Source organism: Solenopsis invicta, chromosome 10, assembly GCF_016802725.1.
Source record: "Solenopsis invicta isolate M01_SB chromosome 10, UNIL_Sinv_3.0, whole genome shotgun sequence".
NCBI lineage: Eukaryota > Metazoa > Arthropoda > Insecta > Hymenoptera > Formicidae > Solenopsis > Solenopsis invicta.
In genome coordinates this window covers 11,199,270-11,215,923 of record NC_052673.1, presented here as the reverse complement: position 1 = coordinate 11,215,923, position 16,654 = coordinate 11,199,270, and the positions used below count along the sequence as shown (strand labels likewise).

At 33.8% G+C, this 16,654-nt stretch overlaps 2 protein-coding genes across 3 annotated transcripts; both read right to left on the bottom strand.

The window, feature by feature from the left end:
* Positions 1 to 368: 368 nt before the first annotated feature.
* On the bottom strand, positions 369 to 6,295 carry LOC105195489 (translation initiation factor eIF-2B subunit delta). 2 transcript variants are annotated; one of them, XR_005575649.1, is made up of 7 exons: positions 5,452 to 6,295; positions 4,494 to 5,062; positions 4,183 to 4,310; positions 3,546 to 3,723; positions 2,617 to 2,797; positions 1,235 to 2,528; positions 378 to 1,009 (listed from the first exon to the last, which is right to left on the bottom strand). XR_005575649.1 is itself a non-coding variant. In XM_011160911.3 (6 exons), the coding sequence occupies exons 1-6, from the start codon at positions 5,831 to 5,833 to the stop codon at positions 810 to 812; spliced, it is 1,638 nt and encodes a 545-aa protein (XP_011159213.1). In that variant the 5' UTR covers positions 5,834 to 6,288; the 3' UTR covers positions 369 to 809. The 2 variants fall into 2 exon arrangements, 1 of the variants encoding a protein (XP_011159213.1); XM_011160911.3 differs by lacking the exon at positions 1,235 to 2,528 and having other exon boundaries at positions 369 to 1,009; positions 5,452 to 6,288.
* Positions 6,296 to 7,512: 1,217 nt separating this feature from the next.
* LOC105195490 (60S ribosomal protein L19) lies at positions 7,513 to 9,824 on the bottom strand. Its single transcript, NM_001304610.1, is given in 4 exon segments — positions 7,513 to 7,879; positions 9,034 to 9,197; positions 9,335 to 9,441; positions 9,789 to 9,824. Coding segments are annotated over 4 exon segments (594 nt in total). The 5' UTR covers positions 9,794 to 9,824; the 3' UTR covers positions 7,513 to 7,561.
* Between the last annotated feature and the right edge of the window lie 6,830 nt (positions 9,825 to 16,654).

The following is a 16,654-nucleotide window of genomic DNA, read 5'->3' as shown; positions in this document are numbered from 1 at the left end:
TATTATTGGAATATTTTTCAGAAATACTATGAGTTTACATCTTTTCTTAGAATTTTTTCTACAAGTGAAATATTCTAAGATTTCTCATTCTATAACTTTTTAAGAATACAAGATCTGAACTTTTAAGTACTTTTTCAGAAATCTTTATAAATTTAAAATATGAAAACACTTCTTGAAAATATTTTTTTATATCAAACTGGACAGATAGCTCCTTCAATTACACGAGTGTCAATAATGTTTAGATAAATATTTTCAAAATGCGTCACACATGTGACATTACAAACTAATATAAAATAATAATTGTAAAATACACAAAATAATTATTCATAAAATATACATCCGTAAAATATGTAAAATAATATATACAATTTAAAGACTGTAGCTTATCAGAAACATGTTTTATTTCTTACAATTCATATCAACTGCATTGCATTTGCCCTGTATTAAATAGCAAATTATATAATGGATTACACATACAAAACGCTAATTGATATTAATTGTTGTTAAAAAACTTAGTATATCAGCAAGTTTTTTTTTAAGGAAAATTTGCTAAATCTCTGCACCAGTTTTAAAAAGTTTATTTCAACGATAATATATAACAATATATTAATTGATATCAATCTCGCGTTCGATTAATATAATTGTTGAAATAGTCAAATAGACTCTGAATCATATATTTATATTAAAATATTGTAGAACCCAGCAATTCCCGTACTTGTTATTCGTTTTCTTGTTTTGCTGTTGTGTGTTTGTCAGTTTTTTTATTAATCCTTTCTTGAGGAAACGTACATATTTAAATCTCGGAAGATTTATTTAATCCGTAAAATCACAGGAACACTAGTGCATGGGAGAATCGCTAATTCCGTAACGACAGCTGTTACAAGATCGGCTGGCGTCACGTCATAAGTGATGTTTAGAAGATTTAATGAGTTCTGCGTTCGCCAATTCGAGAGTAAAGACTTTTTTGAATTACTGTTCGATTGATGATTCACAAGCTCATCTGCATTACCTAGACAAACACAGAATGAAATGAGTAAGCAATGAGGAAGCAAAATAGATCAAAGAAATTGCAACATTGGACAAAAATTACAACTTTTAAGATAAAATATGTATAAGATGTTATCTATCTATCTATCTATATATATATATATATAAATTTAAATGCTAAATAAATTATTATATGTATAATTATATGTAATTATAATATAAATTTAACATAATTTTGTAAACATACGTGTAAACATATAAGAGTTGTCTGAAAAGTTTCCGACCTAACAAAGAAACAAGACATTTTTTCATCAAATTAATTTTTATTTTTCTATATAGTCTCCTTGTAAGTCTATACACTTCTCCCAGTGGTGCTCCCACCTCTTCAACCCATCCAAATAATACTTGGCGTCTTTCTCCGCAAAATAGTTGTTTACGAATGTGATTGCCTCCTCTTTTGACGAAAATCTCTGTCCTCCGAGCGCAACTTTTAACTTAGGGAACAAAAAAAAGTTGCTTGGGGCTAGATCTGGTGAGTAAGGAGGGTGGTTAAGCAGTTTAAACCGTAATTCGTAAATTTTCGACAGGGCAATCGCTGAGATGCTAGACTTGGCTTGGTGAAACAAAATTTTTTTTTTCTGCAAATGTGGCCGCTTTTTCACAATTTCTGCTTTCAGCTTGTCAAGTAATGATGCGTAGTATGTTCCTGTAATTTTGGTTTTTCCTTTTTCAAGATAATCGATTAAAACAACTCCACGACTATCCCAGAAAACAATCGCCATCACTTTCTCAGCCAAAGGAACAGCCTTTGCCTTTTTTAGAGCCAATTCCCCCTTCGCAGTCCACTGGTTTAACTGTGTTTTTGTTTCTGCAGTATAATAGTGTATCCAAGTTTCATCTGCAATAATTAATCGGCGCCAAAACTCTCGTTTATTGTGCCTCAACTGTGCCAACAGAGCGTTGGAAATGTTCATTCGAACACGTTTTTGGTCCAGAGTAAGCAAACGCGGCACCCAACGCGCGGTAAGCTTTCTCATGCCTAATTCTTCAGTCAATATATAACAAACATGTTCTTCCGATATCTTCAGAGCCTCTGCTATCTCTCTAACCTTGATTCGATTATCGTTCAGTACCATTTGATGAACTTTTTCGATGTCATCGTCAGTGATTGCAGTTTTTAGTCGTTTCAAGCGTTCATCGTCATCCAAACTGGTACGGCCACGTTTAAATTCAGCTGCATATTCGATTTTTTCCATTTTCACAAAAACACTCACATCGACTCAAACAATTGTCAACCAACTAGAGCCAGTGATGCCAGTGATGCTGTTGAGGCGCTGAGCAGGCCGATAAGTGGGGAGAAATTGCCAGTGCCAGCGTCAGCGTGTCCAAGCGAGTCTGTTCCTTCTGGCTGTCGATGTGACTGCAAACCGGCGCCTCAACAGCATCACTGACGTCACAACTGCGCGACCAAAATGGCTGACATTTTTCAAAGCATGCGCAAATACATTCCCCAACTTTTGTTGACAAGTACTGTAATCTTCCTGTTGAGGTCAGAAGTTTTTCAGACAGCCCTCACATACACAAATACAATCTCTAAAAATATCCAATAAAATTAGTTTTTTTGCTTACCTAATTCATTATAAACAATAGAGTCGGTCTGCACTTGTACAGACGATTTGTGCGTCTCGCACGCTACTAAAACAGGGACGTTAAAGGCTTTTGCTATTAGAGCAACTTGCGCAGTTCCTACTCTTGACATTACTGCACCGTTAGCTAATATTGCGTGGGCACCTAGAAAGACTTTGCTGACCTAGACAAGTAAAATAATAAATTAGCTTAATATAAAAACAAAAGATAGATCTAAATAATTCTATTATAATGAAATTATTAAAAATTTTTTTATTAACTTTAACATGTTCACAACGAATTATTTTTCTGCAGAACGGCGTGAATCATGGATCAGATAACCATCACCAGTAATCACATTAGCAAGTCATGATTACAGTGATCACGTCTTTTATTGTAAAGGGCTTTCTATTTTAGATAATTTTAGATTTATTTTTTTTAAACTAAATTTTATAAATTTTTACAAATTACGAGAAAGTTTTAATAAACGTTCCAATGTCTAATGTCATACTAATGGACGAATTTTTACAGAAAAAAACTGACAAATTTAGTTTCATGTAAAGGCAACATTAATTATGTCAGGTATATTGAAGAATTTGCAATGTGTAGATGTGTAGTTCCTGACAGTCATAAACCAATTTGAAAACATGTAGAAATAAAGTCTTAAAAATTTTCAGGTTTGTCCTTTTTTTTCTCTAAAAATATATGGTTACCACAACCGTAATGCACAGTGTGCACAAGAATGTATACTTTAAAAATACCACTATCATGTCTTGCATAGGAAATGCTTGACTGGCGACAATCCAGCAGAGAAGGATAACGGATAATCACATATGATCACACTGTTGTGAACATGTTAATGTATATAATCTGTTCTTGTGAAATTTATAGATTAAACATTTTGAGATCATTTCACTATGCAAGCTACTTACTTCTGGCATGATAAAGCTAACAGCATTGATTAATAAATATGAGCACTCAATTCCATGTTTCGTCAAACGTCTCAACTGTTCCTTTCCTTCTAGCCATGGTCTACCATCAACCACGATCACGCGAAACTTTTTGCCTGCAGCGTGTGCATCCACTAATATCTTGTTAATTAAAGATGAGCTAAAATTATAGTATATTTTTAGAAATCATTCAACATTTTCCTTTTTTTCTTTAAAAAAAATTATTTGTATAGGAGAATATAGAAATACATATACTATTACATATTTTAAGAAATAAATTCTTAAAGAAATGTATGAATAAATGGTTGCATTTAGCAAAAAAAGTAACTTTGCAACTGTTGTAAGATTTTTAAATTTATAATTGATTTATGCAAATTCACAAATAGGATCAAGATTAATTAATTAAGCAAATAAAGGTGAACTTTTATAATAAACAGTGTACATATTACTGTATTTCACATTACAAGCAAAAAAACGAGGTTAGTTTATAAATTTAAATCCATGAACTAAAGAATTATATTAAAAAATCTTACAACAGTTTCTTTTTCTGTTTAATGTAGTCATTGATATTTTGTACATTTAATTTCTGAATGATAAATAGATTCTAGAATATACTCACTAGCCATATGTTAAAATAACATTTCCATCTGATATTTTACTCTTTATCGTCATCGATATCGCTTTACCAGCTAGTTCAATTTGTTCCGAGATGTAAGTATCTATTACTCCTTGTAGCTTACTTTTCGCCTGCAATAGATCAAATATTAAACAAACTTATAGTATTATTTAAAAAAAAGACATGACTTAGATTCTTCCAAACTCATATTTAATTTACACAAAGTCAAATTTGTACTAAATAAATTAATAATTATAATTTAATTATGAAAATATAATTAAATGATAGAAACAAAATGTTACCAAATTACTTACTTCGTCATCTGATATTGATAACATAGATGATAATTGTGTCATCTGCCATGTGAGGTGACCCATAGCATTTCGCATCGAGACACCCAATGGTCTACAGTGATGAAGATAATCCTGCGAGTCCTGCAAGTTTGCCTCGAGACCGCGGATGAAATCCGCTTGCGTCGGTTTTTCGAAATCATGAATTACCCGTTTGATTGCAGCCAAAAACGCTACGCATCTCGCGTTGCTACCGACGATAATTTTGTTCGCGTACTGAATACCTAGTCTAACTATCACCGGATGTAAGTGCGAATTTACCATAGTTATTAAATACCGCGAGTTGATTCTCTCCTGATACAAGTGTTTGAACAAATTAACTTCGTGCAAATCTGTACTCGTCTCACTGCTCTCGACACTTTTCTCTACTGAACATTTGGGTGCCGTTTCCACGCTTGGTTTGGGAGATTCCTTCTTATTTGCACTGTCTTTTACTAACTGTTGCTGCTTTGCAGCTCTTTGAGCATCCTGCTTCGCTCTTCGTTCCGCTCGCAGTTCGGCCTTGCTCTTCCCCTCACAAGATTGGGTAGTGACTAATAAAAAATTAAGAGTTAACTTAGTTGACTTCAAATAATTTCAACAATTTATTTTTCAAATACAAATAAACTTTAATTTATTTACCTTTTCTTCCTAAGTTAAAAATTTACTTATGTAAAAGAAAAAATACATTTCAATATAAAAAAAAAACATATTTCTTTATTATTTCTTAATTTACAAATAAAACGTTAAATTTATTTAATAATCTATTTTGTATTTTAGAGTAATATAATTTGAACAAACAACAGCATTTTAATATAAATATGAAAAACACTTTTCAAAATTAACTTCTAATTTAATTTAATCAAGCAATTTTTAATGGAACTGAATTAATTCTCTAAGCAAACTTCAATTTAATTTAGTTAGCAAAAAAATATTAACTTACCCAACTGTGTATTTTTAGATGCACCATTTTGGATGATACTTGAAGATTGGATTGCATTTTCCGTCAAGAGTTCTTGACTAGGCTGAGAGTTCACAGAGTTTGTCGCTTCTGATTTTGTACTTTTTTCTAGGACCTCACTCTTAATATCGTCTATTTTTACTTTGCTACATTCCTTTGCTTTGTTGTCTGTTTTCACATCTCTCACTGGAACCTTACAGCTGGCCACAGGAGCTGGACTCTTGACACTGTCTGCTTTATCAGCGGTGAGTTTCGCCGCCTTAGCGGCGGCTTTAGCTGCCTTCTTCGCTTCGCGTTCTGCCTTGATCTCCTCTCGCGTTTTCTGCGGGAAATTTGGCCTCCCGTCCGGTTTCGGCGGAGACATATTCGTCTGTTTGTCGTTAGAAGCAGCAATCGAATAGTCTCAAATTTTTCCTCTTCTCGTGATCAAATTCTCTCCGTTGCTGGATAATCGTTAGCATTTGTCAGAGATTTGAAACACTATCTGTCAACGAGCGTAAACAAATACATTGTCGAAAATCTCCGCATGTGGGGTGCAATCTTGATTGCGCGACGTGCTGTTGCATCAGACAGCGATGCGTTTTGGCAACGAGAACTTTCACTTGATCAGCTTCTCTCCAGGACTTTAAGCAGCGAAATTTTATCACGCGCAATTTGACTAATGCGCAAGACAGGTCCTTCTTCTTGTTCTTCTCTTAATAACCAAGCTGTCTTATGTCTTAATGAACCTTCTGGGATTATGAATTTCCAAATCACATGTGTTCACGGCAACGGACATCTGTCGTCATTGGTCACCATGATCAGGTTGCGTTCAGAAACCGCAATGATTGAGTTAGGGTACTATATTAAGGCTGTGTTTCAAAATTTACTGCCAGTACTGAAAATCTATTAGGCGTGTTTTCTATTCCTGCACTAGACTGCACTGGAACGTTCTTTCTTGCTTTCGCTAACTTTGAAATATCTATCTATTTCATTTTAAGTGTACACTTATTTAGAGAGTTCAGGAACAGAAAACAAACGGATAGTTTACGTCACGTAAACTATAGATTTTCAGTATTGATAGTTAATTTCGGAACGCAGCTTAAAGGGTCTTGCACATGAAATGCATAACATAACATAAGCACAACATAAGACCAATGCACCAATGAACATCAAACATAAAGTCGCCATATTATATTCATAGTCGATTCTTATTTCAAGACCATCTTAAGTAATGTCTTAAGATACTAATATGGCTCTCCGATTGGTTAAGGTCATCTTAAGCCGATACTTAAAATGGTTTTAAATATAAGAATAATAATAAAAATAAGAGAAATAATTAAAATAATTCATTTATTTAATTCCTTGCAATATTATATAAATATCACATAAACATCACAGAAATATTGTATAATATTACAGTAATATCGTGATGCGTTTTTGCGGACATTTTGATATTGCTGTGATATCACAGTAATATTTCTGATATATTTTGTTGTAATATTGCAATAAAAAAGTGATATTGCTATGATCACTTCAATATTACGTGGTATGTGGGTATTAAATCAAAATAGAAATATAAAGAAATACAATAGAATAAACAGAATATAGGGATATGAGCCATTTGAAGTTTTTTTCTAAATATTGTATTATAATCAGATTTTATAATTATATTATTATAATTATATAACTGTATAATTTTGAAACTAAATTTCTATACATAACTTATTTACTAGAATTTAATAAAATTACATTAGCAAATTTAAACTTATCAAAGTAATTTAAATTAGTGAAAAAATTGCTCATATATAAATTAATGGGGCATATATAAAATACGATTGTATTTTTTAAATAAAAAAGTTACTATTCTTGGAATTATTAGTCCACTTTCTACTTGTAATTTTTTAATAACTACAGATTTCTTATTCATTCAACACTTTTAACATTTTTAAAATATCTGAATTATTTTACTTTTCGTACAATTGTTTTTGTAAGCGCTTGGATTGATTTGAATTTAAGTCTAAAGTGTTAGAGGAAAAGATTGATTTGTCACAATATTCTTTCTTTTTCATATTTTATTTATACAATTTTTACTTAAGATACACCATGCAATTTACTTCTTTGCAGCGTCGTCCTCGCGTTGATAAGACTGCAATAGCTCTTGCTTCTTCGAAGCAATGCGTTCCGCACGGCGTTTGCGAGCTTCTCTGACCTTCGTGCGCCGAGCTTCGGCTTGATCAGACAACATCTCAGCACGGGCCTTCTCAGCCTTTTTCTTATGGATAAATTCCATCAACACTCGCTTGTTCTTGAAAACGTTACCTTTAGCTTTCATGTATAACGAATGATACAGATGTCTATCAATCTTTTTCGTTTCGCGATACTTTTTCAAAAGACGACGGAGAACTCGCATTCTTTGAATCCAAAGATCCTGCATAATGAATGTAAATGCTTATACAAACTCTTTACTAATATATAAATATTTGTATAATATTTTTAAATATAATACGATCAACATCTCTTCCCACCAATGTACAATAATTTTGATTTCGGTGTAACTTATTCTTAATTTTTTTCTAATTCTTAGAAAACAAAGCATATTTGATTTACTGACTCGACCCAACTACGAGTCGATAATCTTTTAGATGCATAAATTGTACAATTTCTTTTCTTTTACAACTAAGTAGTCATCAAATTCGCTATAAGTTAAAAAAAAAAAAAAAAAAAATTAAGAAAGTGGTTTATTTTGTTGGGTCCATCTTCAATTAAAAAAAAAAATATTGAAACAATTAAGATGCAACTTTTGTAGAACTGTTTATTTTTTTTCTGTAGATTATATTTTTTATTATCACAGACTATTCAGTGGATGATATATAAGTGACATTAAATTGAGAATTGTAAATCTCCTATGTGAAAGTGATTGCAAGCAATTGTAATAATTAACTTAAAACAAGAAATTTCTTAATTAACATAAATTTATGCATTAAGTTAAAATTAAAAACTAAAAAAATCCTTGAAAAACTACCAATTAATTTTGTCAATTTTCAGTTTTTAATTTAATTCTAGCTCAGTTGATGTACAAATTCATACAAATTAAGAAAATTTTGTTTTTTTGTTTCAAATTAATCATTTACCCTCAATCACTTCCACAGAGGAAATCTACAATCTCCACTTTAACGCAATACATCATCCACTAAATAGTTTACAAAAATTAAAAAAATGCTATTATAATATTTACAGAAATTAATAAATATTTTTATAAAAATTTTATTTTAAATTTCATTTCTTCAATATTTTTTTCTAAAAAATTTTTGAAAACACGTCTCTTCAGACCCAACAAATTAGAATACTTTTATCTCCTTACTACCTTTTTATCTATACTCCTTAAGAAGTGTTTACAATGCAGTTGTTATGTTACAACACTGATGAATTAATCAGAGAAAAAAAAACATATATTCTCTTTTTCAATTGATTCGTCATAATGTTGTAACACTGTATTGTAGAAACTGTTTCAATCTACATTGGTGGAAATGAATAAGACAAAGATAGAAAACTTGCCATGAGACAGTGTTAGAATATACATACTTTTTGGGGTGTACGTGCGTTTGCTGTACCCTTTCTTTTACCAAAACCGCAATGACGTCCCTTGCGTCTAGCTTCAGTGTTCTTACGAACACGAGCTCTCGAATGTACGGCTACAGGTTTCTTGATAATCAGACCATCTTTAATCAGTTTTCTGATGTTTTGTCCTGAAAGATACATATAATAAATAAATCTCTCCATGCAGATTAATAAATACAAATAATTTTTTCATCAATACTAAGCTTATAAATTATTGCAACTTTATAAAAGAAAAAAAAAGCAGATCATAGAAAGCAAAACTTACTTGAATTTGTATTCGCAATTTCATTAATCTCGTTCGGATCCAACCAAACCTTCTTTTTGCCACATCTCATAACAGAGGCTGCTAGCCTCTTCTGCAACTTTAACGAGCTGCAAGAGTGAAAGTGAGGTTATAACATAAAACATCGTTTAATTCATATTTGTACACGAAACGTTTGTCAAGAAAAAAATTGTATTCTCGCAAAATTCTATCTGCAAGGTATATCATCAATACCACAGAGAGCGTTTACAAAAAAGAAATTTTCCAAATTGCGCGATCCATGTGGTTTACGAGTCACAAATGCCGAGTGACGCACGAGGGAAATATCTCCCAATTTTCATCACGAAATCGTGCTCGCACACGCGGTAGGATTTCAGCGGCTCATTCGACAATTCTAAATGTATTTTTATTTGCGATTTATTAAAATAACGTGTTAAGTTTATTGCTGTGAACAAACCTCATTTTGCTTTGCACGAGCTCTTCCCTGGAAAAGAGATTCAAGATGGCTGATGTTACATTTCCTTTCAAAGAAAACTTAAAGCTGATATCGCACGGTACGAAGCAGTTAAGGCTGGTCTACAATGAGTTACAAAGCGTAGTTGCAAATCGCGAGTGACTAGTTGCCGGACGATCGTCTGTTCTAATTGGACGATTATGGCAAATGGTAACGAACAATCAACAATCTCCAGATTAAAATGTGGATTAGGCGTTAAAATAATTTACAACTTGCAACTGGCAACCAGAGAGGAACCTGAGAGCGGCCACGGCGGCCTTTTTCCCATTGAACTATACTCTAACTGGAATGGGCACTAGCAGCCAGAAAACGTGACGAGAGAGAGCCATTTCGAAGGGCCACCTCTCTTTGTCAGTACAGTCACGTTAGAAAGTTTTGCAGTACCGGCACATGAGAATAGATAAACGAGCAACTTGAGTGACATACATAGGGTGCTTTCCAGCTACGACACAAATCGACACTGTGTAACACAGTGTCCATTAGTGTAAGAGGGAAAATTTTAGTTGTTTTACTCACACTAATGGACACTGTGTTACACAGTGTCGACTTGTGTCGTAGCTGGAAAGCACCCATAAATAAAACAAAAGCAAAATTGTATTATATTTTTTTAAGTATTTAAGTAACTTTTTAAGTAAAAGTTAATTTCTTCTTTGTTACCACGAATTCCGTTACATGCTGTATCAACATGAAAACAAAGAAGAAATTTAACTTTTGAGTAGGAATGTAAGGTGAATGCTAACACATGCGCAGAGAACGCTTAGAAAAAGAAAGGTGGCCCCTCGCATCATGCTATTTCTATCACGTTTTCCGCTTACGGACGTTATATGGCAGTGCCCATTCCAGTTATGCCTCGTGCCCACAGGACGCGGCAAGGCTTGCCGCGCGGCAGAAGTTGGCTGAGGAATATTTCGATACCCAATCAACGTCTCGTTCGCCTAGATGTAATTTCCGCCACGCGGCAAAAGTTGGATCGAGTTCAACTTCATGATTGGCTACCATGCCAACTTAGAATAGTTCAATGCTTTTTCCTATAACGCTTCGAAACTCCCGTACACTAGTGACTCACATCTATTCTGGTCAGAATGGGAACTACGTGTCACATCCATTTTGCAACCCGCCGTTAAAAACAGTGTGGATGTTAGCACGGACAACAACCCACATCCATCTCTCGAGAAATTGATGTAGGTTGTTGTCCGTGCTAACATCCATTTTGCTGCAAATAAAATCTGACGCGTATCGCGTATGTTGCATCCAGAACAGGGGTCGAGAATGTGCACAAATGATTAATTACGTCTACTTTCGCGTAATTTTTTATTTATTATAGTCTGAATTATTTACATTAACATTAATATTAATACATATCAATACGTTTATGCCCATATATTGCACAATCATATTTTTACTTAAAAAAGATGTTTAATAGTAAAAGAGAAAATTTGGTTCTTTAATAAAAAAACATTCATTTAACGCAGTACTTAAAAAATAATTGTAATTACCATCGCATTATATGATGAAGAATAAATAAATGCCTTTCCACGAATAAATATACCATCTTTTTATTTTTACATAATTCTTTATTATTTAAATGTCTTCAAATTATGCTTTTGAAAAAATTAGCTTTTTTAATTTTTTTAAATCTTGACACAACTCTCTCTCTCTCTCTCTCTCTCTTTCTTTCTTTCTCTTTTAACGTGATTTTAATTGTTAGGCTTTCAGTTAGAGAGAGAAAGCATCGCGGTGATAGACATGGAGCATGCGGCGATGTTATCTCTGTGGATACCCTCCTCTTCACACCCCTCTAGATCCGATCAAGTTTTCCGTGCTACGTTTAGGCCGTAAGATTTTTGAGAAAAATTTCTTTTGCGAATTTCTCCAATATCTCTGTGTTCTGATAGCCCTTAGAAGACTTCTAACTTTTATCATGATGGATCGAATCGCTAAAGTGAAAAACGAAAGAGTTGTATCGGTCAAAGTTCGAAATATTTGAGTAAAATTATTTTTGCGATTTTCTCCAATATCTCTGTGTTCTGATAGCCCCCAGGAGACTTCTAACTTTTATCATGATGGTTCGAATCGCTAAAGTGAAAAACGAAAGAGTTACATCAGTCAAAGTTAGAAATATATGAGTAAAATTTTTTTTGCGAATTTCTCCAATATTTCTGTGTTCTGCTAACCCCCAGAAGAGTTCTAACCTTTATCATAATGGATCGTATCGCTAAAGTGATAATCGAAAGACTTATATGAGTCAAAGTTCAAAATTTTGAGTAAAATTTTTTTTGTGAATTTCTCTTATCGAAAATCGAAAGACTTATATCAGTCAAGGTTCGTAATTTTTGAGAAAAATTTTTTTGGCCAGTTTCTCCAATATTTCTGTGTTCTGATAGTCTCCAGAAGAGTTCAAACTTTTATCATGATGGATCGAATCGCTAAAGTGAAAAACGAAAGAGTTATATCAGTCAAAGTTCGAAATATTTGAGTAAAATTATTTTTGCGACTTTCTCCAATATCTGTGTGTTCTGATAGCCCCAGAAGACTTCTAACTTTTATCATGATGGATCGAATCGCTAAAGTGAAAAACGAAAGACTTATATCAGACCAAAATTTTTGAGAAAAATTTCTTTTGCGAATTTCTCCATTATCTCTGTGTTCTGATAGCCCCCAGAAGAGTTCAAACTATTATCATGATGGATCGAATCGCTAAAGTGAAAAACGAAAGACTTATATCAGACCAAAATCTTTGAGAAAAATTTCTTTTGCGAATTTCTCCAATATCTCTGTGTTCTGATAGCCCTTAGAAGACTTCTAACTTTTATCATGATGGATCGAATCGCTAAAGTGAAAAACGAAAGAGTTGTATCGGTCAAAGTTCGAAATAATTGAGTAAAATGGTTTTTGCGATTTTCTCCAATATCTGTGTGTTCTGATAGCCCCCAGAAGACTTCTAACTTTTATCATGATGGATCGAATCGCTAAAATGAAAAACGAAAGACTTATATCAGAACAAAATTTTTGAGAAAAATTTCTTTTGCGAATTTCTCCAATATCTCTGTGTTCTGATAGCCCCCAGAAGAGTTCAAACTATTATCATGATGGATCGAATCGCTAAAGTGAAAAACGAAAGACTTATAACAGACCAAAATTTTTGAGAAAAATTTTTTTTGCGAATTTCTCCAATATTTTTGTGTTCTGATAGCCCCCAGAAAACTTTTAACTTTTTACATGATGGATCGAATCGCTAAAGTGAAAAACGAAAGATATATATCAGTCAAAGTTCGAAATATTTGAGTAAAATTTTTTTTGCGAATTTCTCCAATATCTCTGTGTTCTGATAGACCCCAGAAGAGTTCAAACTTTTATCAAGATGGATCGAATCGCTAAAGTGAAAAACGAAAGATATATATCAGTCAAAGTTCGAAATATTTGAGTAAAATTTTTTTTGCGAATTTCTCCAATATCTCTGTGTTCTGATAGACCCCAGAAGAGTTCATACTTTTATCAAGATGGATCGAATCGCTAAAGTGAAAAACGAAAGAGTTTATCAGTCAAAGTACGAATTATTTGAGTAAAATTTTTTTTGCGAATTTCTCCAATATCTCTGTGTTCTGATAGCCCCCAGAAGTGTTCACACTTCTATCATGATGGATCGAATCGCTAAAGTGAAAAACGAAAGACTTATATCAGACAAAAATTTTTGAGAAAAAGTTTTTTTGCTAATTTCTCCATTATCTCTGTGTTCTGATAGCCCCTAGAAGACTTATAACTTTTATTATGATGGATCGAAACGCTAAAGTGAAAAACGAAAGACTTATATCAGACCAAAATTTTTGAGAAAAAATTTCTTTTGCGAATTTCTCCAATATTTTTGTGTTCTGATAGCCACCAGAAGAGTTTTAACTTTTTTCATGATGGATCAAATCGCTAAAGTGAAACACGAAAGACTTATATCAGACCAAAATTTTGAGAAAAATTTCTTTTGCGAATTTCTCCAATATCTCTGCGTTCTGATAGCCCCCAGAAGAGTTCAAACTTTTATCATGATGGATCGAATCGCTAAATTGAAAAACGAAAGACTTATATAAGACCAAAGTTTTTGAGAAAATATTTTTTTGCGAATTTCTCCAATATCTCTGTATTCTGATAGCCCCCAGAAGAATTCAAACTTTTATCATGATGGATCGAATCGCTAAATTGAAAAACGAAAGAATTATATCAGACCAACATTTTGGAGAAAAGTTTTTTTGGCGAATTTCTCCAATATCTCTGTGTTCTGATAGACCCCAGAAGAGTTCAAACTTTTATCATGAAGGATCGAATCGCTAAAGTGAAAAACGAAAGAGTTGTATCAGTCAAAGTTCGAATTATTTGAGTAAAATTTTTTTTGCGAATTTCTCCAATATCTCTGTGTTCTGATAGCCCCCAGAAGTGTTCACACTTCTATCATGATGGATCGAATCGCTAAAGTGAAAAACGAAAGAGTTATATCAGTCAAAGTTAGAAATATTTGAGTAAAATTTTTTTTGCGAATTTCTCCAATATCTCTGTGTTCTGATGGCCCCCAGAAGTGTTCACACTTCTATCATGATGGATCGAATCGCTAAAGTGAAAAACGAAAGACTTATATCAGACCAAAATTTTTGAGAAAAATTTTTTTTGCGAATTTCTCCAATATCTCTGTGTTCTGATAGCCCCCAGAAGACTTGAAACTTTTATCATGATGGATCGAATCGCTAAGTTGAAAAACGAAAGACATATCAGACCAAAGTTTTTGAGAAAAATTTTTTTTGCGAATTTCTCCAATATCTCTGTGTTCTGATAGACCCCAGAAGAGTTCAAACTTTTATCATGATGGGTCGAATCGCTAAAGTGAAAAACGAAAGAGTTGTATCAGTCAAAGTTCGAATTATTTGAGTAAATTTTTTTTGCGAATTTCTCAAATATCTCTGTGTTCTGATAGCCCCCAGAAGAATTCAAACTTTTATCATGATGGATCGAATCGCAAAATTGAAAATCGGTAGACTTATATAAGACCAAAATTTTTGAGAAAAATTTTTTTTGCGAAATTCTCCAATATCTCTGTGTTCTGATAGACCCCAGAAGAGTTCAAACTTTTATCATGATGGATCGAATCGCTAAAGTGAAAAACGAAAGAGTTGTATCAGTCAAAGTTCGAATTATTTGAGTATAATTTTTTTTGCGAATTTCTCCAATATCTCTGTGTTCTGATAGCCCCCAGGAGACTTACGAGGTGTGTTCAAAAAGTATCGCGAATTTTGAATTTTCGCGGGTTACGTATATTCGAATTTCGATCTTTTTGTGGCGTTATGTTGGTACTCATGTCTCTCACTTATGCCGACAAGCTCGGCCATTTTGAATGTTCACTTAATTGTTGACAGCTGCTTTGCTTGCACGTGTTTTGGATCGTCTTCGATTTTTACCTATTCAAAAAAATGGATCAAAGAACCTGTATCAAATTTTGTGTGAAAAACGAAATTAAGTGCGCGGATGCATTCCGAATGTTGACTGTGGCATACGGAGAAGCTACCTTGGACCGAAGCAACGTTTATCGGTGGTACAAAATGTTCTCAGAAGGCCGAGAAGATGTGAACGACGAAGAGCGTGCCGGACGCCCGAGCACTTCAACAACAGACGAAAAAATTAATGAAGTGGAGAAAATGGTATTGGCCAATCGTCGAATCACCGTTAGAGAAGTTGCTAAGGACCTAAACATATCGATTGGCTCGTGCCATTCGATTTTTATCAATGATTTGGGCATGAGACGGGTCGCCGCGAAATTCGTACCAAAATTGCTCAATTGCGACCAAAAACAGCATCGCATGAACATTGCTAATGAGATGTTGGACTCTGTCCGCGACGACCCAAATTTGCTCCAGAGGGTCATAACTGGTGACGAATCGTGGGTTTATGGTTATGACGTGGAAACCAAAGCTCAATCATCTCAATGGAAGCTGCCGCACGAACCAAGACCGAAAAAAGCGCGCCAAGTTCGGTCGAATGTGAAAGTTTTGCTGACAGTTTTCTTCGATTGCAGGGGCGTGGTGCATCATGAGTTCTTGCCACAGGGTAGAACGGTCAATAAGGAATATTACCTGCAAGTTATGCGCAATTTGCGCGAAGCAATCCGCCAGAAACGCCCGGATTTGTGGAAGAACAAAAATTGGCTTTTGCACCACGATAACGCCCCTGCTCACACATCGTTGCTTGTGCGCGACTTTTTGGCCAAAAACAAAACACTAATGATGCCGCAGCCACCGTATTCCCCAGATCTGGCCCCCTGTGACTTTTTCTTGTTCCCTAAACTGAAGAGGCCCATGAAAGGACGACGTTACGCTACGCTTGACGAGATAAAGACGGCATCGAAGGAGGAGCTGAACAAGATAAAAAAATGATTTTTTGAAGTGCTTCGAAGATTGGAAAAACCGTTGGCACAAGTGTATAATATCTCATGGGGATTACTTTGAAGGGGACAAAATAGATATTCATGAATAAATAAATAATTTTTGAAAAAACACAAAATTCGCGATACTTTTTGAACACACCTCGTATAACTTTTATTATGATGGATCGAATCGCTAAAGTGAAAAACGAAAGACTTATATCAGACCAAAACTTTTGAGAAAAAATTTTTTTTGCGAATTTCTCCAATATTTTTGTGTTCTGATAGCCACCAGAAGAGTTTTAACTTTTTTCATGATGGATCGAATCGCTAAAGTGAAACACGAAAGACTTATATCAGGCCAAAATTTTTGAGAAAAATTTCTTTTGCGAATTTCTCCAATATCTCTGTGTTC

What these genes read in the sequence shown, in the direction of transcription:
- LOC105195489 (XM_011160911.3), bottom strand. Translation starts at nt 5,833, where the DNA reads ATGTCTCCGCCGAAACCGGACGGGAGGCCAAATTTCCCGCAGAAAACG. An exon ending in GTTATTTTAACATATGGCTA is followed by an intron (nt 3,724 to 4,182) that starts GTGAGTATATTC and finishes CTATAATTTTAG; the next exon opens with CTCATCTTTAATTAACAAGA. An exon ending in TATTGTTTATAATGAATTAG is followed by an intron (nt 1,010 to 2,616) that starts GTAAGCAAAAAA and finishes GTGTTTGTCTAG; the next exon opens with GTAATGCAGATGAGCTTGTG.